Source organism: Lycium ferocissimum, chromosome 2, assembly GCF_029784015.1.
Source record: "Lycium ferocissimum isolate CSIRO_LF1 chromosome 2, AGI_CSIRO_Lferr_CH_V1, whole genome shotgun sequence".
Classification (NCBI taxonomy): domain Eukaryota; kingdom Viridiplantae; phylum Streptophyta; class Magnoliopsida; order Solanales; family Solanaceae; genus Lycium; species Lycium ferocissimum.
Window position 1 is genome coordinate 2745379 of NC_081343.1, and position 26024 is coordinate 2771402.

The 26024-nt window shown below is 38.4% G+C and overlaps 1 protein-coding gene and 1 pseudogene across 1 annotated transcript in view; one reads left to right on the forward strand and one right to left on the reverse strand.

Moving 5' to 3' along the window:
• LOC132047373 (glutamate-1-semialdehyde 2,1-aminomutase 2, chloroplastic-like) overlaps positions 1–5332 on the reverse strand; it is a 7555-nt gene extending 2223 nt beyond the window's left edge. Inside the window, exons 1-5 of the mRNA XM_059438424.1 lie at positions 5281–5332; positions 3842–3973; positions 3678–3746; positions 3319–3479; positions 1878–1937 (exon numbers count right to left, since the gene is read on the reverse strand). Coding sequence (XP_059294407.1) covers positions 1878–1937; positions 3319–3479; positions 3678–3746; positions 3842–3973; positions 5281–5332 — 474 coding nt within the window. The remainder of the gene's footprint in view (positions 1–1877; positions 1938–3318; positions 3480–3677; positions 3747–3841; positions 3974–5280) is intronic.
• Positions 5333–19405: 14073 nt separating this feature from the next.
• On the forward strand, positions 19406–24971 carry LOC132032727 (glutamate-1-semialdehyde 2,1-aminomutase, chloroplastic-like; annotated as a pseudogene).
• Positions 24972–26024: the final 1053 nt, after the last annotated feature.

Sequence of the window (26024 nt, forward strand, 5' to 3'; positions counted from 1 at the left end):
TAAAGCAGATTAGTAAAATATATGATTAGTATTTGTTTCACTCCTTATTGCCTGTGGGATTCGGCACCAACCTAGTTTGGTTACTATATTTGGCACCGACCGCCTTACGCCACAATTTAGGTGTAATTTGAGCGTATCACTAAGCCTTCATACCAACCCAAAATAAGAAATAAAGTGAGAACCATACCTTATGACTTGAAAAACTTCACTTCACACAATTTACTCCAAGGCTTATCCACCACAATTCAACTAGAAGCAAGAACACACCTCTTCCATGAATTAGCTTAGGGTTTCAAGGTTTGATCTTCTCTTGATATGCCTTGGCATGTTTATAGATGATTAGGGATGGTTGAGAGAGTTTGGAGAGGTGTTAGGGATCTGATTTTGGTGAATAATGAGCTCCAAGTCGTGGCCCCTTCTATTTATATCAAAAAGGAAAATTTGCACCGCCTCAATTCCACGGTCACTTTCACGGACCATGAAAGTGGCCGTGAAATCAGTCTAGTGGCTCCTCCTCACTGTCACCTTTTCATGGTAGAAAATTTTCATTTGCATGGTCCGTGAAAATGTCCCAATTTCTCAAATTTACGTTCTGTCAGTTGCATTGGAAAGAAAACTCTCTGAACTTGAGTTTACATAGGTTACACATTCCATAACTCCTCATATTCTAGGAGATATACCTCTCTCAAGTTGGACCAAAAAAATCCTATCCAAAATTCTGCCAAGTTTTCCCAAAGTTTCGACAAATTTAATTTCTTTGATTTTCTTGTTCTCCAATCCTTCCATAACTTACTAAACATGAAATTGAACCCTTATAACCATAAGATAGGCATGTATATTCTCATATAACCTTGAAGATAACTCTGGTGTCCACAACTAGGACAACTAACATCCAACGAATCTCAATGTACAAAACTACGAGGTGTAACATCTTTCCCCACTTTAGAAACATTCGTCCTCGAATGTTAAAATCGAAAGAATAAAAATTTTAGCTTTCAATTTTAACACTCCGAATACTAGAATGATAGTCACACGACCAATATTATTATACTGCAAACTCTCTGTGCGGACCTCCTCTTTATGGAAATAAATGCGGATATCTAAATGATCATCCCAAGTCATCTTCTCGACCTTTGAAATATATCACACATGCCTACGTAGCATATCCGAGGGTCTAAATGGTACGCTCGATACCGTTCGATACATGGAAGACCGGAGGGTGAAATCGCCGTGCTAAAATTCACCGAGTCCCCAAACCAAGGCTTCCGAAAATCTGACCTTTCATAGGGGATAGTTGTAAAAACCCAATCGCACTTTCGGAGATAATGGACACGAACTACCATGGAAGTTTCACGAAGTCCGGACTATCTCCTTAGATAAAACCATCCGCCTACACCTCACGCCCCATAATCCGGCCATGTATTGAATGATAGTTATTATTATATGCAAACTCAATAATAGTCATCCGATTACCTTTGATATATATCGCAGAAATAAGCCGATTTTGTCGAGCTTTTATATATTGTGCAACAATTACCCATATAGAATCAAACTTACGCACCATGAGAATGGGCAAATAAAGCTTCGCGTCCGTAATGAAATCCATATTAATTGCTTCCTACTTCCAAGTCGGAATCTCATTGGTCTGTAATAATCCGCCAGGCTTTTGATGTTCAATCTTCACCTATTGACAATTAGGACACTGGGCTACAAACTCTACTATATCTTTCTTAATTCCATCCCATCAATAAACCTCTCTGATGTCTTGGTACATATTTGTTGAACCTGGATGGATAGAATAGAAGGAACAATGAGCCTCTGCCATTATCTGCTGACGTAACCCTGCAACTTCGGGAACACACAACCTGCCTCGATACCTGAGGACTCAATCTCCAGTAATCTCGAATGGTGCTTTCCTCTTTTGCGGAGCTGTATCCCTGTAATGGGTCAATGAAGGGTCTTCATACTGACGCCTTTTCACCTCGGATACTAAGGATGATGTCGCTGTATTCTAATATCAACTCCTGCATCCTCTAAGTCTATCACTCTGACCCCAAATTGGCTAACTGAAGAAGCTCACGAGCCAACTCTCTTTTTCCAGCCCGCATATATGCCAAACTACCTATAGATCTACGGCTGAGAGCATCTGTTACTATATTAGCCTTCCCTGGGTGGTACAAAATATCAACATCATAATCTTTCAGCAACCCTAACCACCGCCTCAGCTGTAAGTTCAACTCCTTCTCCTTGAAGATGTACTTAAGGCTTTTATGATCTGTATAGATGTCAACATAAACGCCGTATAAGTAATGACTCTAGATTTTAAGTGCATGAATCATGATTGCTAACTCAAGGTTGTGGGTTGGGTAGTTCTTCTCATGCATCCTGAGCTGTCTAGAAGCATAAGCAATCACCTTTTCATGCTGCATTGATACGCAACCCAATCCCACCCCTGAAGTTTCACAATAGACAACATAACCCTCGAACCCTTCTAGAAGTGTCAGAACTGCGCTGAAGTCAACCTATCATTTAATTCTTGAAAACTCCGCTCGCAAGCGTCTATCCATTGGAACTTGGCTGCCTTCTGAGTCAACTTCGTCAGTAAAGCAAAAAGAGAAGAGAAGACTTCTACAAATCTTCTGTAATACCCTGCTAAACCTAGAAAACTACAAACCTCTGTCGGCGTCGTGGGTCAAGGCCAAGTTTTCATGGCCTCTATCTTCTGAGTATCCACTTTGATGCCCTCATCTGAAACAATATGCCCTAGGAAAGCCACAGAGTTTATCCAGAACTCACATTTGGAGAATTTCGCATACAACTTCCGATCCTGAAAGACTCTGAGTATCGCACGCAAATAATCTGCATGCTCAGCCTTTGATCGAGAATAAACCAGAATATTATCCATAAAGGCTATCACGAATAGATCTAAGAAGGGTCTGAATATGCTATTCATGAACTCCATGAACACTGTTGGTGCATTAGTCAACCCGAAGGACAGAACAAGAAACTTAAAATGACCATATCTGATCCTAAATTCTATCTTTAGAATATCCTTCCCTCTGATCCTGACCTAGTAATAACCTGACCTCAAGTCTATCTTCGAGAAATATATAGCACCCTGTAACTAATCAAATAAATTATCTATCCTCGGAAGTGGATACTTGTTCTTAATCGTCACCTTATTCAACTGCCTATAGTCGATACACATCCGCAGCAAACCATCTTTCTTTCTCACGAACAACACTAGGGCTCCCCACGGTGGCATACTAGGTCTGATAAAGCCATTCTCTACCGTAGCCCTTCGCTTGTTCCTTCTACCTTCAACTCGCAGAGCCATTTAGAAGGAGGGATGGATATCGGCTGAGTACCCGATAGTATATCTCTAACGAAGTCAATCTCTCGCTCTGGTGGGAGGCCTAAAAGCTCGTCTGGGAACTCATTAACTACAGGAATAGACTGAAAAGCCGGCGGTTCTGCTTCTGGATTTTGAACTCAAACTATATGATAGATACAACCCTTTGAAATCATCTTCTTCGCCTTGAGATAGGAAATAAACCTACCTCTTGGTGAAGCCGTATTACCTTTCCATTCCAAAACTGGTTCTCCTGGGAAGTAGAACGTGACAATCTTCGTTCAACACCCAACGTTAGCATAAATAGAAGCTAACCAATCCATACCCATAATGACGTCGAAATCAACCATCTGTAACTCTATAAGATCTGTTATGGTCTGACGAGCACAAACAACTACAGAACAACCACGATAAATCTTTCTAGCAAAACAGGTTCACCGATAGGTATGGGCACAGAAAATGGCACACTCAACTACTCTGACACTAAACCAAATTTTCCCACAATAAATGAAGTGACATATGATAAATTGAACCCTGGATCTATCAACATGTAAACACTATATGAACAAACTGTCAATGTACCTGTCACAACGTCTGGTGAGGACTCCAAGTCCTGATGACCTGCAAATGCATAGATGTGGTCGGAGCACTGCCTACACTAGAAGCTCCACATCTACCTCTGCCTCTACCTGCTGAAGATTGGGACTCACGCTCAGTAGGACGCACGAATGCTGATGACCCTCGCCAGCAACTCCGGCTTGGCCGCGCCATACCAGTAGGTCTCCCCTGTGGGCAATCCCTTATGAAATGAATCCCTCATGAAATGATCTGGGCTGTCACAAGTATAACAAGCCTGCGACCCATACTGACACCGCCCATAGTGCACTCTACCACAATTACCACACCGTTGTGGTAGTGATCTAGCCTCTCTCTCGGGACCCTCTCTTGCTATGACCGGATGCACGGAACTCTCACCTCGGTCCAGACGGGAATATAATACCGATCCGTATCCCCGAGGATCGAGTCGGCGATAGCCTAAATGGCCTACCCTGGTACTAGGGTCTGAAACTCCCTCTATTATCACCTTGCTGACCAGTAGACCTAGCCCTCTTATGATGCTCCCTCTCTATCCTCTCAGTTACCTACCGCCGACGTCTACAATCCTCGTAGTTCTGTGTGAATGACTGAATACGAGCAAGATCCATATTATCATTCACTGCTGCAGTGGTACAAGCCTCAACATAATCGGGTGCAAACCCGCTATAAACCTGTGAATCCTGGCCATCGATGAATCAAAAAAGGATGGAGCATATCTAGCCAAGGAATCAAATCGGAGGCAATAATCACGAACACTAGAACTACCTTGCTGGACAGTCAAGAATTGATCAACCCTCGCCTCTCGTACCTCCAACGACAAATAGTGATCAAGAAAGGCCTCTGAAAACTCAAACCAACACGCTGGAGATGCCTTAGAACCTCTGGCATGCCCCCACCCCTCATACCATAAGACGGCTATATCACGAAGTCTGAAAGCCTCTAATTCTTCGCCTCAGTCTCAGTAGCATGATGACCCTGAAAATACGATGAAGCTTATCAACGAAGTTCCGCGGATCCTCGTCCCACCTAACCCCCGAGTGCTCTAGGGATCAAGTGCTGTAGAACTCACGAACGCACGAACCGGCGTCCCATCGCGGGTTACCGTACCGGGGGTGCTCTCGCCATCTCTGTGTAGTTACAAGCTGAGTCAATAACTGCACCGCACTCCTAAAATCCTGATCTGTCGGTGCGGGTGGGGGTACTGGAGGTGTTGCCTCCCTCAGAAGCTCGTCGAGCGGTAGAGTCATCGATGATGGCTGGGATAAGTTCTTAACTTTGGCCCCTCGGGACGGGCTCCCTAGACCGTCGGGTGCCCCCATCGTTTCCCTTACCAGCTACCGTATCAACTCTCCGACTAGCTGCAGTATTCCTAATCACCGGCATAGCTGTATACAAACATGAAAGGGTAAGTTTTACTCAAACCTCCTATGACATGGCTCTACAACACAATTTAGATCTGAAAGAAAGGTAACCAACTCCTAAATGCCTGTAGCTTCCTGTTTATATGATGTGGTGCACAATACATCTATAAATAAGACTCTACTAGACACGATTTGTAGACCCCCTAGTACAAATGTGTACTGATACTAAGTTTGTCACACCTCAAATCTAGAGAGGCGTGATCGGCACTCGATGCCATACTAGGCCCGAGCGAACCACTCTAAATCTGTAACTACGAGGAGTAGCCCTAAACTTAGGCCGATAGGGCCTACCTGCACATAGATAATACCAACAAGCCAGCAAGGCCGCAATCTATATATATATATATATATATATATATATATATAAACACTGGCTATCTCATCTAAACTGGGCACACACACCCAAAACATGTATACACAACTGAGCAAGCCGACGACGCTCCTATGATCGTACAAAGCCAACAGTACCCAAACAGACATATACATGCCGACAAGGCCATCATACGGACACACTATATGTCAGACTCCATAAGCCTCTAAGGAAAGTATAACTATACCATGGTCGGGACAGTAAGTCCTACGCATATAATCAGAGTAAAAAGAAGACTCCAAAAGACCTGGCAACTCCGAACAAAAGGGAGCTCACCAATCAACTGATATCAGATCCTACCTATTGGGGAGGTCTATCAATCGGTCTATCTATACCTGCAGGAATGAATGCAGCGCCCTTGAAAAAGGAATGTCAGTACGAAACAATGTACCGATTATGTAAGGCCATAGATAACTGAAACTAAACTGAAAATAATACAATCTGGAGGCCAAAGAATGCCCTGAGTATCTCTCTGATATGTGATACAATAATATCATATATCTCACTGACCAAGTGGCCAGAAAACTGTAAAATCTCACTGACCCGTCGGCCAGGAAAATCTGTCTCACTGACCCGTCGGCAAGGCAAAATAAAATGTCTCATTGACCGAGTGGCCAGGCTAAACAAAATGTCTCACTGACCAAGTGTCCAAGCTAAATAAAAATATATGTATATATCATGTTGTATATCATGTGTAGACTAAAATATATGAAGAGGTCAACATGTCTTTCTCTAACTCTTCTACCAACAATGAACTAAGGAGCGGATAGAAATCCCTCAGAAGATACAATTCCACATCTAGAAATGTTACACCTCTATGACAGCTCTAAACAATAATTCTCTTTCTTTAAGATTCGATAAGCACCTGCTGTCTAGGCATCATGCCAAGATAAAGAAAGGATAGCCATTACATACCTTGTCGCTTACTTAACCACTCAACGTTTATCCTTTCTAGCTTGCAAATCTACGTTCATGATGATTCATACTAAGGTTAAGTCATTGAAACTCTTATAAGGTCAAACTAAACTATTAAGTGAGCTAACGAAATTTGGGCAGCATTTCCTCCATATTACTTACTTCCACCAATCTCCAAACATCACTAAAAATATCAACAATATCATAGCTAAGAGATTATATGCAAACTAGACTCAAATCCAACCCAAATCTTCCTTTCAAATTCCATCCATAGCCATCAACTACAACCCAACACCTTATAACCTTCCTTCCTTAACTATTTTCACATTTAAGACTTGCTAAGCCTTCATACCCACCCAAAATAAGAAATAAAGTGAAATCATACCTTATGACTTGAAAAACTTCACTTCACACAATTTACTCCAAAGCTTATCCACCACAATTCAACTAGAAGCAAGAACACACCTCTTTCATGAACTAGCTTAGGGTTTCAAGGTTTGATTTTCTCTTGATATGCCTTGGGATGTTTATAGATGATTAAGGATGGTTGAGAGAATTTGGAGAGGTGTTAGGGATCTAATTTTGGTGAATAATGAGCTCCAAGTCGTTGCCCCTTTTATTTATATCAAAAAGGAAAATTTGCACCGCCTCAATTCCACGGTTACTTTCACCGATCGTGAAAAATTTCACGGGTGGTTAAAGTGGCCGTGAAATCAGTCCAACGGCTCCTCCTCACTGTCATTTTTTCATGGTAGAAAATTTTCATTTTCACGGTCCATGAAAATGTCCCAGTTTCTCAGATTTGTGTTATGTCAGTTGCATTGGAAAGAAGGCTCTCTGAACTTGAGTTTACATAGGTTATGAATTCCATAACTCCTCATATTCTAAGAGATATACCTCTCTCAAGTTGGACCAAAAAAATCTTATCCAAAATTCTGTCACGTTTTCCCAAAGTTTCGACAAACTTAATTTCTTTGATTTACTTGTTCTCCAATTCTTCCATAACTTACTAAACATGAACCTTTATAACCATAAGATAGGCATGTATATTCTCATATAACATCGAAGATAACTGCGTGTCCACGACTAGGACAACTAACATCCAACAAATCTCAACGTACAAAACTACGAGGTGTAACATAAGCTTTAAGGATCTTAATTGATGAAGCTAAAAGAATTGTAAGCTTTTAATCAGTTTCTAATAAGGTTGGCCTTAGAGTTGATAAGAGTGACACTACTAGAGTTAGATATAGGTGTGATGTTGGATGTCCTTTTGTGTGTTTGATTTCTGAAGATAACAGAGATCAGGGATTTAAGATTAAGACTTTGGAAACAAAACGTACATGTCAGCCAGCATTTAAAAATAAAAGAGCTACTCAACAAGATTTAGCACACTACTTCAAGAACAAAGTGTAGAATAATCTTAAGTACAAAGTGAAAGACATGAGGCAGGATTTGGATGATTAGTTTTCACTTAATGTTAGTTCTTTAAAGATAAAGAGGGTTAAGAGGCTTTTTTTAGAGCAATTGGAAGGTAGCTACATTGATGATTTTAATAGGTTAGAGGCTTATGCTCAATAAATTGAGGGATAGCAATCCTGGTACTAATGTAGTGATAAACATATCTAAATAGGCTCTTGAACAAGGTAAAAGAAGGCTTCTAAGAATGTGTGTGTGCTTTCAAGCTTTGAAAAATGGTTGGAGAGGAGGTTTGAAGCCATTTATAGGGATGGATGGCACATTTTTGAAAAGGAAGTGTAGGGGAATTTTATTGGTTGCCCTTGGACCAGATTCAGAAAAGCACTTCTATTCTTTAGCTTGGGCAGTAGTGGATAGAGAAACATCTAGAACTTAAAAATGGTTCATTGAGTTGCTGAGAAATATTTAGAGCTGGCAGATGTTGAAGGATTGACACTTGTGTCTGATATGCAAAAGGTATTCATTTCACACTTTGTTTTATTAGTTTCTGATTTTCTATTTTGTATAGTTGATGTACTTTAACTTGTTATGCTAATGATTGTTACGGTGACTGATTGATGTTGTTACTCATGTGCTTCCCAAAGCACACCACAAATGGTGTGTAAGGCATATTGAAGTTAATTGGAGCAAGACTCGAAGGGGTGTAGAGATGAAGAAGTTACTGTGGTGGTCCACTTGGAGCATCTATGAAGAAGAATTCCAAGATCAATTGAAGTCCATGGGTGTTGAGTTTGAACAAGCTCGCAAAGATCCGGTGTGGTACCCATCACAACACTGGTGCAGGGCCTATTTTGACACAGTCTGCAAGAACTTCTTAGTTGAAAATAATTTTACTGAGTCATTCAAAAAATGGATCCTAGAAGCAAGGAAAAATCCAATAACCAAGATGTTGGAAGATATTAGAATTAAGGTATATCTCTCACTATTTTTTTTCATATATGTCTCACTGTTTTTTTTCATGTACAGCTCACTGTTTTTTCAATAATTGCTCATTGTCTGTTATTTATTCTGAATGTTATGACTAGGTTGAAAGATCTTGAAGAGGAGGCTAAAAATTAGAGATGTAAGCCGATTTGCCTCAAGGACATTTCGAGGACCGTCCCAGGGAGTCCAAGGGTGGATGATAGCATGGGAGGACGGATTGGAGATGGATGAGCATTCAAGTGGCCAAATGAGTGAAGGCTGGCTATGATTGCAAAAAGAGGGCTACTTATTAATTCAAAACTTTCATCTCCAAAGGAAGACTAGCCAAACAAGGCCCTTGTTTCATTAAGGGTAGTTATGTACTAGTGTAGTTGTCTTCCTTATTCCCTTAGTATAAATAGTTAGTCTTTCATTTCATTTAGGGCTTTTGATGAATTATGAATATTGAGTGTTTATGTTATCTCTAGAGAGAGAAACTTGTGAGAGGCTTATGGAATTAAGCTCTTGTTGATTCTTGTTGTTGAGAGGATTAGTTGCTTGGGAATTCAATTTTCTTGAGGTCATCTTAAGAGATTAGGTGCTTAATAGTGTGTAATTAGGAGGTCTTAACTAATCTAGAGTTTTGGTTGCCTAATTGTGCCTATTTTTGTGTCAATCTATCTATCTTTTCTTTTCCTTATTATTTTATTGTTTTCGCATATCCGTTATTGTAGCAATTGGTATCAGAGCTTGATTTAGGTTTGTTCTATCAAATCTAGTCTTGGGCCTTGATTCTACAACAAAAAAAAAATCTATCCTAAAATTCGAAAATCCCAAAAAATTGTTTCAAATCCTTGTTTTTGTTGTTGATTCAAGTGTTAAATTGAGTTCCTTAGTGTTTTAGGGTTTCAAATCCGAAGTTTCGAGTCATTCCAAGTTATTTTCAGATTTTCACCATTGTTGAGTTGAAGAACTTGAAGTGGGTCTTGTTGATTTGGGTGAAATTAGAGCTTGAAACCTATTGGTCTTTATTCTACAAGTGAGGGGGAGTCTAGATCTGAAAATTGAAGGAAAAACGAGTAGATTTGGAGGTAGTTGAAAATTTGAAATTCTTGGTGTTCTTGAAGACCTTCAAATCTTCATAAGGAAGAAGACTCTCCAAAGGGCCATTTGATCCAAAGTTTTCAACCCAAGTTTTGGAAAAGTTGTTTTCAAGTCCCAAAAGCGGAAAAATAAGGTTGTGTGGGCCCAAGAGTTCATAAATTCAGAAAATCTAGCACAATTCTCGAGCCAAACAAAGTACAGGCATTTCAATCACTGAAGCTGGGAATATTGCAAATTACGGACCGTAATTGGAGTCGTAAAATTGGATCTTGAAATTGAGAGGACTACAGTAGCTCACTGGAATTTGGCAACATCATTCAATACGGACCATAATTCAAATTACGGACCGTATTTGGCTGAGTGTAAAAGTTGAGGTTTCTAGAAATTGAAGGGTCCTAAAATACAGACCGTAGCCTAAGATACGGACTGCGTAAGGCAATCATATAAAGAGGACCACTAAGAGAGCATTCTGCCTTGGCCAACATCCTTAAATACGGTCACAAATACGGACCGTATAACAAGATACGGACCGTATTCCCTAACCGTATAAAAGGACCAACAATTGGAGCGTTCTGCCTAGAAAATACATCACTAAATATGGACACGAAATACGGACCGTATTTTGTCAAGCTTTAACCGTATATTCAAGGTACATTTTCAATTCCAAATTTCATTTCATCCCACTTCCATTTCTCAAAAAAATTTCTTGATCCTTAGTGTTGGTTTTGTGTCCCTATTCCTTTGGTAGGGAGCAAAAAAAAAAGAGTATAGTAATTTTAAAATTTTCATTATTTCAAATTGATACCTTGGATCAATTGGGGCTTCAAGACCGCGTTTTCAAGTTATCACCTACCCGGGCCCGAAATTTTATTTATTTTCCAATTTTAGCATTTCATTTTCTTGTGTCTCTCAACTAGTAGTCATTTAGTAGTTGTTCCTACTTGTGTTTACTAGTTCTTGTGTCCACATTTCTTTCGTGTCTAATTTTTTTCGTGCTTTTCTCATTTTTACCTCGTTGTTAATTTCTTGGCTCAAGTCCGTTAGTTTTGTATCGAGTCGTCCTTTCTTTAATTGAACAAGAACCCATTCCGACCTCAAGTAGCAATTGTGCACCTTGTGACCCACCGGCTCTAAACATGAATCAACATCGGCCGATCCAATTGAGTGGTAAAAGGCAAGAGAGTGTGAGTTCATTTGAGAGGTGCTAGCCAATCACAAAAGAGTGTAAACACGAGCGTGGTGAGGTTTATTTACTACTAACGTGTTTGCTAAGTGTTCTTTGCAGGTACTTCTCTATGGATTACGATTCATGTGACGACGATTTTGATTGTTATAATGATAACGAGGGTGGTTATGAGGAGAAGGACTATAGGAATAACCAATAATATGATGAAGGGGATTAAGAGGGCTATATGGAAAATGATGACCATGAGCAATTTAGAGGAGGGAATTACTATTTCAAAGGTGAATATAAAGAGAATGGTGCTCATAGATCTTGTGATGAAGATGGTAAGGTAGGAGAACCTTGTGATGATTCGTATGGTGAAGATGATGGGAATGAAGTTTTTCACACTACGCACCATGATTATGAAGACGACTCGAGGTTTGACTCTTCTTCATACATATCTTATGGGTCTTATAGGGGAAATCCTACAAATGGAAATTGTGAAGAATATGTCTATGAAGATAGTGAACGTGCAAATGTTGATTATGGAAAGTCTTCTAATAGACATATATATGACTTGTCTTGTAATACCTCCTATCCGAAGCAAAATGGTATGTGTGGAAATGTGAGTACAAGTTGAAGTCGCCCTATGTGAAGGGAGGTTGTTCCAAAGAGGCGATTCATAGAGACCAAGGTGAACATTTGTGGTAATGAGGGAATTCTTATGCTTGATGATGATTGTTACACCAACTTCATCACCCCTCGTGCGGTTGAAGAGTTGAGGTTACCTTATGTGGTTAGGCAAAATCCTTATTATGACGAGGAAGGGTATTGGGTTGATAGGGGAGTGATGGTATTCATTTCACTTGATGAATACCAAGAGGAGGTTTGGTGTGATGTGCTTCCAATGGATACTTGTCACGTATGTTTAGGAGGCCTTTGGTTCCAAAGGCATGAGATCCCATATGAGCAAGAGTGGCATAAGTATGTTGTGGATGAAAGGAGGAAACCTTTATTTCCATACGTGCTTCGTAGAATGAATCCAAGTATAAAAGTGCAAGAGCCCAATGTGAAATGGCCTATTTTGATTATGGAAGCTAGTGGAGAAGAGTATGAGAAATGAGAGTTCATGATGGATGAAATCTTTAAAGAAGATGAAATTGGCTATTGGGACTTTTGAGAAGAAGCTTGCACACTATTGGGCGTACAAAAGGGGATATCCAATCACTACTTGGGATGCAATGAAAGAGAGCTTGAGAGGCCATTATCCCGAACCACATCAAAAGGGGTATAGGAGCAAAACCACTTCACAAAAGAAGAAGCAAAAAGGGAGGAAGCAAAGTGCCTCTTGTGAGATGCCACAAATTCAACATATTTCTTCATTTATAAACACCCCAAGTGAGATTTGGGTGGCATTGAAAAGGAACTGGTTTAAAGGAGGAGTGATGGACAATACCATTACTTCACTTGGTCAAATGAGCTTCCCTTTGCTGGCTCAAGGCAAGGAAGATCCCTTACATGAGAATCAAGGTAAAATAACTTATCCTAATACTCCTACTTCGTTGAGTGATCTTAATGTCAATTCGAGTATGAAAGTTGGTTTACCTTGCATTGAGCCTATTGAATCTTTGCCGTGTCTTGATAATGTCATTGTTGAAAGTGTCCTACACTAGTTAATCGTATTGATGACCGAATTAATTCTTACAAAGGTCGATTTGTGTCCGCTAGTGTTGGCACTTGTGATTTGAATGATAGTGCATTATCAATTGTTAGGTGTGCTCATACACTAGTTGATCCTTTTGATGACCAAGTTGATTCTTCTTGCAAGATCGATTTGTGTCCACCTAGTGTTAACACTTGTGAATTAAATGCTAGTATATTGTCATGTGGTAATTACGTTAGTAAATCTTGTGAGCTTGACATGCTACCAACTAGTGTTGAAATTTGTGTTGATCAACTTGTTTGTCATGATAATTCACTACTTGAGGATCCTTGTGATGTGCTTAATGTACCTCTAGTTAGTGATGATGTTGATGTAGTTGGTCAATTGAAAGAATGTGACGTCTCACCTTTGTTTGTTTCATGTCAACATGAGTCTCTTGATCATGTTTTAGTGTCATGTGATAAGACTCAAATTTGTAGTAGTGACATGTGTCATGTCTCTAGTCATGTGAATGAAAATGCATTGAAAGATGACATTGATTCTTTTGAGAGCGAAATGACATTCTTTGACTCCTCATTGTTCATGGATTACTCTCTTGTAAAGGATAATGTCTTATTTGAGGATGACATGACTAATGAAAGTGAAGTATCTAGCGGAATGTTTTGTAATGTTGAATGTGTAGCCACTTTTAGGGACTACATGGTGTTTACAAATCCACTATGGAGTGATGACGCCCTTCCCTATGATGGAGATCTTTCCTTTGAGAATGATGATACATTTATTGGGTAGGAGTGTTTTGAAAAGAAAGGTGATTCTTGTTTACAAATTGATACTTCTTCCTTGTGTGTTCAAACTTATAGTAGCAAGCTAGATCTTGTTCTTGGACCTAATAGTGAGGCTACATTAGAGGACACCATAGATGAAGTCATTTTGAGTTACACCTTTCTTTACTATCTATTTTCATATAATGACATTCATGTTATTGTTGGGAGTTCATTTGATATTGGGTGGGGTCCTATTGGGGTACTTAGTTGTTGCCTTGCCCGTGTTATGGAGGTATCTTTTCCTTTTGACCCTGGTGAAGTCTTAGCTTTGTATGAATGGTATCATTTTGCAATTGAGGATCATTTGTGTGTTGTACCAACTTGGTTTCTTAAAACCATTGGTTCCTTTAGAATATCCTCATTTCTTGATCTTTGGGATAGCCAAGTCCTTGGTGCTCTACTTGAGAGCTTATTTTTCATGAAAATAGTTGATACTTGGCTATATCACAAATTTGTGCTTACTTGGCATGGTGGTAGATTGGTCCACCCTAACACTAACCCTCATCCTTTGAGGACTTGGTTTTTGTTTGTCTCCTTTTTGGTGTTACAAGGTGTAGATTCAAGGACGAATCCTTTTCAAGAAGGGGAGAATGATGCAAGCCGAGTTGCCTCAAGGACATTTCAAGGACCATCCCTGGGAGTCTAAGTGTGGACGATAGCATGGGAGGACGGATTGGAGATGGATGAGCATTGAAGTGGCCAAATGAGTGAAGGATGGCTATGATTGCAAAAGAGGCTACTTTATTAATTCAAGACTTTCATCTCCAAAGGAATACTAGCCAAACAAGAGCCTTGTTTCATTCAGGGTAGTTATGTAATAGTGTAGTTGTCTTCCTTATTCCCTTAGTATAACTTGTTAGTCTTTCATTTCATTTAGGGGCTTTTGATGAATTATGAATATTGAGTGTTTATGTTATCTCTATAGAGAGAAACTTGTCAGAGGCTTATAGAATTAAGCTCTGATTGATTCTTATTGTTGAGAGGATTGGTTGCTTGGGAATTCAATTCCCTTGAAGTCATCCTAAGAGATTAGGTGCTTAATAGTGTGTAATTAGGAGGTCTTAACTAATCTAGAGTTTTAGTTGCCTAATTGTGCCTATTTTTGTGTCAATCTAACTATCTTTTCTTTTCCTTGTTATTTTATTATTTTCGCGTATCTGGACCGTGGAAGTTATTGTATCGATTGAATTTGGAGATTTCAGCCCACGTATGCCTGAGTTGTATAATGATTTCGGAATCATTTGCCTGAGGATTTCATCAAAGTTCAAGGTAATGGAGACTTATGATATGAGGTGGTTGAGGGTGAAGATAGACATATTGTGGATGTGCTTAGGAAGAGGTGTACATGTAGGACATGGGACTTGATAGGAATTCCATGTCCTCATTCCATTAAAGCTTTACTTCATGACAAACAAGAACCACTGAATGAGATGCATTGGTGATATTCAAAAGAGACTTATATGTTGGTGTACATGCATAAGCGCTGAAAAGAATAAGGTAAGGAAGAGGGAGGGGTTGCGGTTAGCTTCAAGAAAGGGTCTGAAAATGACATGTGGACACTGTAGTGCAACAGGCCACAACAAAAAAAGATGTCCTATGGTAAAGTAATTTTTCCTTAATTATTCAATGTTTACATTATCCTATTTAAATGTCTAACTAATTTGACAATTTTTGTAGCTTCAAAGAGCCGCACAAACAATCCAACATGTGCAGTGTCAACACCCCAAGCCAGTCAAGAGTGTAACTTTGTTTTCATACCTAACCCTGGCTTTAATGCCTCTCCAATCAACAGACCAACCAACAATCAAGCCAACCAATTTCTGAAGCTGTTGGACGCTCAAAATCAAAGAGAAAAGCAAAAAACAAACCTGTTGCACCGTCAAAAAGGTCTGCCAAAAACAATGTTGCACCTTCAAGTGCAATTAACCAACTAGTTGCACCTTCAATAACACTTGTTGATGAAGATGATGATAAAGGTGAACTTGAAAATGAGGATGAACAACCAATTCTAAGGCCTAAGGTGATATCTGAAGCTAAAACTAGGCTTCAACTCAAGAAGATGCATCAGCAACTAACTGGTTCAAGAAGAATTAGCTTCAAGGGAGATGAGACTGTTATGAGTATGCCTACTAATCTGCCATACTCACTAAGACAGTTGTCTTGTAGAAGAAAACCATGTGTGACCTCAAATCAGTTGGCAGCAGAAAAGGAGAAAAAGATTGGCAATTTGAAGGCAAAGAGGGGCAAGCATTAGGGCAGAAGTGACTTGGTTGTTGCAGTTGTTTCTTTTTCATTTTTAAAGTTATGTAATGGCACAATTAAACTTCATATTTTGCTGTTTTTTCTTGTGAATCAGTCTTGGAAGAGGTTGAATTGACTCACTCCAAAAATTTTATAGGTGCTTAGTTTTTGTGGGTTGCCATGTATGTCAATGGTAATGAAGTGGTCTTGTGGTTGAACATTTTGCAAACACATGACAATGCCATTGCTAGTTATTCAGTTTGTCTTGTATGTTGTTGATTTACATTACAATGTTTAAGAATTTGTTGTTCATTTACATATGTCCAGTGGGCTGCAGCGTACATGTCCAAATGTAGATTTAAGGCTACCAAATAAAAGCAAAATGCAGAATTTACTGGACATATGCAGAATTTCTTCATTAGTAACCAAAACAACAATATTACATTACATTTGTTCTGCAAATTCCTAAACAAGCTCAACTAGTGCACATCAAATTCAGTTGACATCAACACCAACTCACAAAAACTAACCTAACCAACTTTAACACAAACAAACAATGCCACTACAATTATGCATTTTCTTGGCAGCTACAACAACCAACAATTACACTACCTCATCTTGGCAACTATAAAACCAACAATAACAGCCAAGACATTAGAAGCAAGCTTATCAATTGGTGCACTTTCAACTCTAAGGTTTCCACTTTATTCAAATTTGAACTTTCAATACTACTCTTCAACGTTGAGTTCTTGACTTTCAATAGCATCCATATCCTCCATGATCTTCTTCAAATGGGTTCTTTCCTTCCGAATTGAATCCAGTTCAATTTTTCGATTGTGGATCATCGTTGACACATGAGGTGGAAGTTTATACCAATCCGAATAACCACAAGAGTTTGACCCAGGAAGACGATATTTGTAGAATCGACGTCCATCATTCTCAAGGGTCGTAGTAGTAAAATGTCTTACAATCAATCCACACTTACAAGTACGGGACTGAATTTGTTGAGGAGAAGAAACAGAAGAGGATGGCGACATTTTAACAAAGAGAATGCAACAAACAACAATTGATGGAGAAAAACTAAGAAGAGATTTGCGTTTTCTAAGAACCCTAATAAGAAGAGGAAGAAGAAGACTCGGCTGATTTTTTATGAAATGGGTTCGAGGGTTTCTAAATTTGGTTAAATGGGGAATGTAATTGGGGCGGGTTGTTCTTTAGTTGGGTGGTCCAGTGAAATGGTCCAGAAATTTCAGCAGCAGCCATATCCTTCAACTCTGAATAGATGTTGGACACTTTGTTGAGTTCTTGACTTTCAATTCCACCCATATCCTCCATGATCTTCTTCAAATGGGTTCTTTCCTTCCGAATTGAATCCAATTCAACTTTTCGATTGTGGATCATCGTTGACACATGAAGTGGAAGTTTATACCAATCCTAATAACCACAAGGGTTTGACCCAGGAAGACGACATTTGTAGAATCGACGTCCACCATTCTTAAGGATCGTAGCAGTAAAATGTCTTGCAATCAATCCACACTTACAAGTACGGGACTGAATTTATCGAGGAGAAGAAACAGAAGAGGATGTCGACATTTTAACAAAGAGAATGCAACATACAACAAATTGATGGAGAAAACCAGAGAAGAGATTTGCATTTTCTAAGAACCCTAATAAGAAGAGGAAGAAAAAGACTCGACTGATTTTTTATGAAATGGATTCGAGGGTTTCTAAATCCGATTAAATGGGGAATTTAATTAGGGTTGGTCGTTCTTTAGTTAGGTGGTCTAGTTAAATGGGTTGGGATTAATTAGGGATTATCTAATTATATGGCTAACCAATTAAAGGATGCCACGTAAAAAATCAAATGGGGTCGTTAGAAATAAGGGTATATTAGACCGCATAGGTTAACGTGGGGGGTATTTGGGGGTGGAAAGGTGGATGGGGGACATTTTTGTACCAATTCTAATAGTTCAAGGGTATTTTAAGCCCTTTTCCTATTAGGTTTATCAAAATTGGAGTCTAAAATCAAGGAATACTTATTTCTTAAATTATTACATTTTGAAAACTATTATTAATTTCGTGCTACAGGTCCTAACAAGCAGTTGGAGGACCATCTGATTAGGCTTGCATAGTTCAGTGGATACTTGCGCAAGCTCCACTTGTTCCGGACTTGCTCGGTTTTGGTATGGTACTATGTACATTCTTTATCTGTATCTTTTAGGTATGGCGAGGCCCTGTACCGACCGCTATGTTACGTTTATGCTTACTCTTAGAGGCTCATAGACAGGTGTTATATGTATAGATGTTATATGCGGCCTTAGTTTGGTACTTCGGCTTGTCATTGTGTGCACCTTGCGGCCGTGTGATCTTTGTGAGACATTAGTAGCGTAGCGGCCTGGTCGCCTTGCGTGTATATAAATTATTGTGTTGGGCTTTTTCTGCGTGCAGGTGATCCCTTTATGTTACACATATGTCATATGGTTCCTCGTAGTTGTTATAAGATGAGTATGATGAACGTACGCCGGGTGGTACTCGGCCGGTAAAGTCGGGTGCCCGTCATGCCCCTCGGTTTGGGGTGTGACAAAGTGGTATGTTGAGTAATTACTTGTCCTTTTAACATTTGTAACTAGAAGTCCTATCTATTTGTGCATGGTGTGAAAGAAAAAGGAAAAACGAAAAGAAAAGAAGAAAAAACATTATTAAGGCCTTAATGGACAAGAAATGACGCGTGGTGTTTTTAAAAGTGTCCAGTCTTGAAATTTTATCCCCGCTTAATAAAATCTTTAAAAAATGACATTTACTTGAAAAAATTCGTTGGGAAGAACTTCTATTGTGTCAGACATAAATTTCTACCTTTTGCCGTTAAGACAAAACTTTTGGTCAATTGAATAGGTTCACTGTCTTGAAATATCCTGAACTTTAGTTTTATAAGCAAAACTAATTTATTTCCATAACTTATATTTGATGGGCAACAAAAGCTTTGCCTAGCGAATTTTGTGATTTTTTTAAAAATTATTAAGCGGGGCCAAAAAATCAAGACCACCCTTGTGGAGGCCGTTTGGGAGCTTAGACTAAAATTTGGTATTTGGACTTGTGCATACATTAGGCCTTATACTCTCTCTATCTCAATTTATGTGATATAGTTTAGCTAGACACAACGTTTTAGAAAGAAATTTTTTAAACTTGTGATCTTAAACAAACCATAGATATTTGTGTGACTGTAAATTATTTAATTAAGGTTAAAAGATAAATTTTAAGCTGAATTATTTTTAAATATAAAGTGTATTTTTTTTTTTGGACAAATTAAAAAGGAAAATGTAAATAAATTGGGAAGAGTAACAAAAATTGAGGGAGAAGCAATTTACCAAACACTTTGTACTCCATTTTGTCACATTGTACTTTCTTTTGGGATTTCCCTTATCTTCATTTCTTATCTTCATTCATTCTAAAGCCAATACAAATTCCACTTTCAATAAGAGAGGTTTAAGAAGACAAACCCCATAACAGGTGCTAACCAAGGAAGAGTGAGTGTACAGAAATGGCCGCTGCGCTTTCATGGCAGTCTCATTTGAGTCAGTCTCAAATACCCAGATTTGTTTTCTCTAATGCTCCCCGCCCATCTACTGCTACTACCATCAAGATGTCTGTTTCTGTTGATGAGAAACAGAAAACTTTTACCCTTCAAAAGTCTCAAGAAGCTTTTAATAAAGCTAAGGTATCTCCAGAGTCATTCTTTGCTGTTTTTAATTCGATGTTCTTACAGCCCCTTTTTTCAAGAATTCTATATACTGCTTTCCTTATTGTTGAAATTATATGATTAGAGCTTAAGAATTGGCTTTTCCATGCCTATAATATTGATAAGTTTGCTATTTCTGAGGTGGGGCGGTGAAAAAAAAAAGTTTTGTCAAGAATGGCATGAATCTGATGAAGTTATGTGCAATTGGTGTAGCCTAATGTACAATGCGATAGTCCTCGATTAATTGACCTGCTTTTAGGTTGAGAAGTTATGAGCATCTTTTTCTGTCTCTAAAATAGGGATAATGGTGGAACATTGGTTATATGTCTTGATGATTAAGTCCGTCAACTTGAGGAGGCTTCAAATATTGTAAAGAATGATTAGTAACTGCAAAAACTTTCCCTTCTTTTTTGACAGGAAGTTAGAATCATCATGAATTTAGATGGAAACGAAATTGAATAATTGTTTTGATCTTTAGGTTGAAAAAGAGAATTATGCTATAAAGAGCTTGATTTTTCATGAAACAAGTGCATAGAATAGACTAGTGAAAAAATGTGTTCCGATCCAATGTATATTTTGTAGTTATGAACCTTAAATTAGTATTATTAAAAGCCATCGCTTCTTCCCTCCATGCGAGGGGTTATCACTCCATGGGTGAAGCCATGCGCTTCACATAAATGTGCGTTCAAGCAATGATGTGTACAATAATCCAACCAGAAGTGGTGGGTTATTTGAATCTCAACTTCGAGGATTTCGACTAATGCCAATATCATTTTATATTGGATGCCGAAATTAATTATTCCATGTGTTCCATTTATTTGACACAGTTAGTCTTTGGAGAGTTAAAGGAGTTTTTGTTGGACCACAATTATTTCAAATACTTTTTTAAGCATTTTTGATTGTTAAATACTTTGATTTATAATACTTTTTATGTAGTTTCTAAATGTTTAAATTTTATTTTAAAAAGCATGAAGATCGTATGCCCGAATTCACACGGAAAATTAGGTAGTTTGACCCCTCATACTCGAATCATGTCAGATAAATTGGGATGGAGTTAGTATTTAATTGCAATATGATTATTATATTACTAATTCATATATGAAGTTGGTTTTTATATTTTTCGTAAGGTGTGCACTTCACTTCTTGTTTTTCACTTCAAGCCTCGTGGACCTTGTTATTTATTTGTGTTTTCTCACTTCTAAAGCATTGCTTTAAATATTCTTGGACGTTTTAAGTTTAGTGGTCACTTTAATATTATATACTAATCTATTAAAGAAAACACTGTCCTCCATATTTGCTTGAGTTGCTTACTCAATGGAGGAGGAATCTTACTTGGACTCTTGACAATGAAGAAGCATATGGCCCTGACTTCCAAAGTGTACTGCTTTATGTTGTTCATTTTCTAAGACGGTGTTCATTAATTTCTTTAATTTATCTCTAATGGCATGAGATGAAAAAGTACACAAAACTCCTTTCAAGTTTATTGATTTCATCTCATGTGTGATTGTTTGTAGGAGTTGATGCCAGGAGGTGTAAATTCTCCTGTACGTGCTTTCAAGTCAGTTGGCGGTCAACCTGTTGTGATTGACTCTGTGAAGGGCGCTTATATGTGGGATATTGATGGTAATAAGTACATTGATTATGTAGGTTCATGGGGCCCAGCTATCATTGGTCATGCAGATGATGAGGTGCATTTCTTTGCTTTAACTCCGTGTTTAGACCAAAATTTCGATGATTACCGTTCATTTATTTGGCCAGCCCTCTTAGCGGGAGTACCTGCCTTCTATTTAGAAACCTGGTATTTGTATTCCCTCCTAGTAGCTGCTGCATTTCTTGTTCTGATAATGGTTAAACAAATTGAAGCCTGTTCCATCGTAAAGTTTGGCTCTAATTTATGGGTGAATCAATTATCAACAATGTCTCTCAATCCCAAATTTGTAGGGGTGGATTACATAAATCAAGTGAATAAATTCGACTCTATTCAGTTTTGTTTCATTCGAATATTAAATAATGCGTCTCTTAAGGCAAATTAATGGTTCTTTTGAAATTAGTTGTTTTCTTAATCACACATTTTCTACACGGGCATATGAGTCTCCAACAAGAATAAAAGACGTCTGAAAAATACCAGACCTAATCATGGTGTGACAACGACAACTAGGCTTACTCCCCAATGGTTGTATCATATGAATCCTCTGCATTCATCGTGTTTTATTATTAGCTAAGTCCGTAAAGATTCCAAGATACTGGTAGGTCTTTTCTGATTACTTTCCTTCATGTTATTTTAGGTCTACCTCATTCTATTTTATCACCTAAATTCTTCATACTATCATGCATCTAGAAGTCTATATAGAACATGGCAAGACCATTTCAGGTAAACTTCTCCCATCTCTAACTTGTCATAAATAAGTAAATAAGGATGTTACTTATCAATTAAAAAAAAAATTGTCTCCAGAAGAATGTCTAATCACTGGTGTGAACATGTACTCTGGTTGCTACTTTCTATTAATTTATTTGATAGAAGTCAGAGTCATGCTGTGGATAGCTCCTGCTATAGGTGCAAACAGAATAGCTTGATGAGGCAATTTAAGTTGAAGCAATTCAGTTAGAGCTTGAGCTTAACCTTTCTAGTTGAGTGGAACCGGAAAAACATTGGTTTCTTGTCCAAAATATGCATGCAACGTGTGACATCTTTTAAGAGGAATGGGCCGCGTAATCCCACTAAAAATGTATTTTTGATGATAACGGAAATATAACCTTTACCTTAGACATGTCTCCGACTGCTATCTATTTTGCTATATTGCTCGGATCCTCCAAAACTGATGTCTCACAAGATCCTCCAACAATGATTAAATTTTGGAGGATCAGACGCACACCCGACGACATCTTTGAAGGATCCGAGCAACATAGCTATGTTGGCTCGAAAGGTATAGAGCTGTTGTATTGTGGCTAGTTAAGAATTAAGATAGTAGGTGTTAAATGTTTTTGACATGTATCGTGCTGTGATGAATTTGGGCCATGTGAGTTTCACAAGGTAGGACAAGGTTTGCGATAGTTTGACAAGTGCATTATGAATGAATCATCTGAATACTGCAAAGTGGAATTGATAGAGGATCCATATAGCTGAACCTGCTGGTATGAAATTGAGCAGTAGTTTGTTGATTGATCATGCTGTAATACATGTTTTGGAGTTTGGCCGAAGTTTCTATTCTGGTAAGAAACTTGCATGTCCCATTGTCCCTGTAGGGATATCAGAGATATTCAGAAAATCTCTAGTTTTAAAAAATTAAGTAATTTGCCTTAGGAGACAAACTATTTAGTACTGGAATGAAATGAATCAGAATATTGCAGAATGAATACGTAGGACTTACATAACTGGCCCCAACTAATTTCATCAAAAAGAAATAAATAAATAATAACTGGCCCCGACTAATTTGGAATTGAAATAGTTGATGGCTATTGATCATGCAGTTTAATGGATATGGATCATATGTACCTAGTATATGCAAAAAACTAGAAAGGTGAATTTAAAAGTCTACCAAATTATTAACTTCAATATTATGTAATATGTATTTCCATTTTTGTACTCACAGCACTACGAGATAGGAATGATAATTCTGTAATATATATATATGTCTATATTTATATTTGAATATATCTGCTTTTATAAATGATTATTATACTGTGTGCTTAGTGCTACGGTTTGGTATCAAGCATTTGGTTAGGAATCTTTCATTTGACTCCCCAATTACTGATGAACTGGTCTCTGTACTGAATTTTCTTGAGGCGTGTTTGCCAACTATTATTTCCAATACTTAAAACCTTCAATGTTCCTGTCTCTAGGTATACCATAAACATGATTTAAGTCCTGTATTCCTTGTCAGCTAGGAAGGGCGACAAAAGAGGAAAGGAGTGAAAGATATTAATGCTTTTCTCTGTTGTTTTGAGGCAGTAATCCTTGAATTACGTTTACTTGCAGGTGCTAGCAGCCTTGGCCGAGACAATGAAGAAAGGAACAAGTTTTGGTGCTCCATGCCTCCTCGAAAATACTCTGGCAGAGATGGTTATTTCTGCTGTTCCTAGTATAGAAATGGTTCGTTTCGTCAACTCTGGAACGGAGGCATGCATGGGGGTTCTACGGTTGGCTCGTGCTTTTACTGGCCGGTCAAAGATTGTAAAGTTTGAGGGTTGCTACCATGGTCATGCCGATCCATTTCTTGTTAAAGCAGGCAGTGGAGTTGCCACTCTAGGACTCCCCGACTCCCCTGGAGTTCCCAAGGCAGCTACGCATGATACTCTGACAGCCCCCTACAATGATATTTCTGCTGTTAAGAGCCTCTTTGATGACAACAAAGGAGAAATTGCAGCTATAATACTTGAGCCTGTTGTTGGGAATTCTGGCTTTATTCCACCCAAACCGGAATTTCTAGATGCCCTTCGCAATATCATTAAAGAAACGGGTACTCTTCTCATATTTGATGAAGTTATGACAGGATTTAGGTTGGCTTATGGTGGCGCTCAGGAGTATTTTGGAATAACTCCTGATTTGACTACACTTGGGAAGATTATCGGGGTGGCTTGCCAGTAGGTGCATATGGAGGAAGGAGGGATATTATGGAGATGGTGGCACCAGCAGGACCGATGTATCAGGCTGGGACCCTAAGCGGAAACCCATTGGCCATGACTGCTGGTATTCACACACTTAAGCGCTTAAAGCAACCGGGAGCATATGAACACTTGGACAGCATCACTAGTGAACTTACTCCAGGGAATATTGGATGCTGGGAAGAAGATTGGTCATGCAATGTGTGTGTGGGTATATAAAGGGAATGTTGGGGCTTTTCACGGATGGACCAGTTTATAACTTTTCAGATGCAAAGAAGAGTGATACTGCTAAATTTGCCAAATTTTAGAGGGATGTTGGAGGAAGGTGTATATTTCGCACCATCCCAGTTCGAGGCTGGATTTACTAGCTTAGCACATACTGCAGAGGATATCCAACGGACAATAGCCGCTGCTGAAAAAGTTTTGAGTCAACTTTAATTGCTCCAAGTACCGTGGTTTTGTACACTAGGCGGAGAAATTTCCTTTAAGGTTCTCTCTTTTTGTGATAAATAAAACACATTTGTAACCAAAAAGTTTTGTAATATCTTGTTAATTGAGAAATATCCTCTACCGTGCCTCTTTGGGGGTGGGGACGCTGACTGGCTAGTGAGTTTAATTTTGCTCGAAACAAGGAGTAGAGTTCTTGTAGGTCCACACAAATCCCCACAACCATGTGTATAATTCTGATCTAAAGTCATATGTTCCATGTGCTGTAGTAGCTGTTTCCTAAATTAATCAGTGCAATTATTTTATTATAGGAGAGTGCAAAATGAAGAATCAAGTGAGGAAATGATTCTTCTTGACTTAGCTTGCATACATAAAATGTGGACAATAATGCCTAGGTATTTACATGACCTATTTACTGTTTACCTTGTGTAGTATAAATTCTATATTCTTTTTTCCCAAGTTCATGAATAAAATAATATATGTATCCTAAAACATTCACTTAGTTTTTTATTCTTGAACAAAGATAATTCATAATATCACAAAAGTCAAAAAGCCTTTTCTACACGCGTTCATTCTTTGAACACTTACAATGACATACATAAACTATAGTCTCATTAATAAGCATAACTGTAAACATTCAACATAACTTATAAAGTTATAATGACATACATAAACTATAATCTCATTAATAAACATTACTGTAAACATTCACCATCTTAGTACACAAGAAAAGGATCCACTGTGAAGTATAAATAACAGCTAGTAACTTAAATTGTCTTTGAAAAATACAATAACAACAACATACTCGTAGGTGCAGAGGGTAGATTTGTATCTTAATTCTTACCTCAAGTGGAGAGAGAAAATAAAGATAAGAAACTGAAGAAAATATCATCCACGAAAGCGATAATTATAAAGCGATTGCACAGATCCTCAAAAAATCCTAATTCTATATGCAGCAGAAAAAAGTACTACAAAAGGCACCACAAGTACAACTAGGTGTTCCACAATACTGACAGAAACATTGTTGTTGTAGCTTTCTACGACCCCCCATTCTCATCAGCATACTTGTAAGTTGCTCTATTTCATGCACATCCCTTTCACTCAAAGTAGAAGGACTAAAACTGGGTGTTAAATCTCCATTGGCAGCTGTTAAGTACACGAAAAGTGCCGAAATCATCAAGAAAACAGTTGCCCGAAGAGCCATG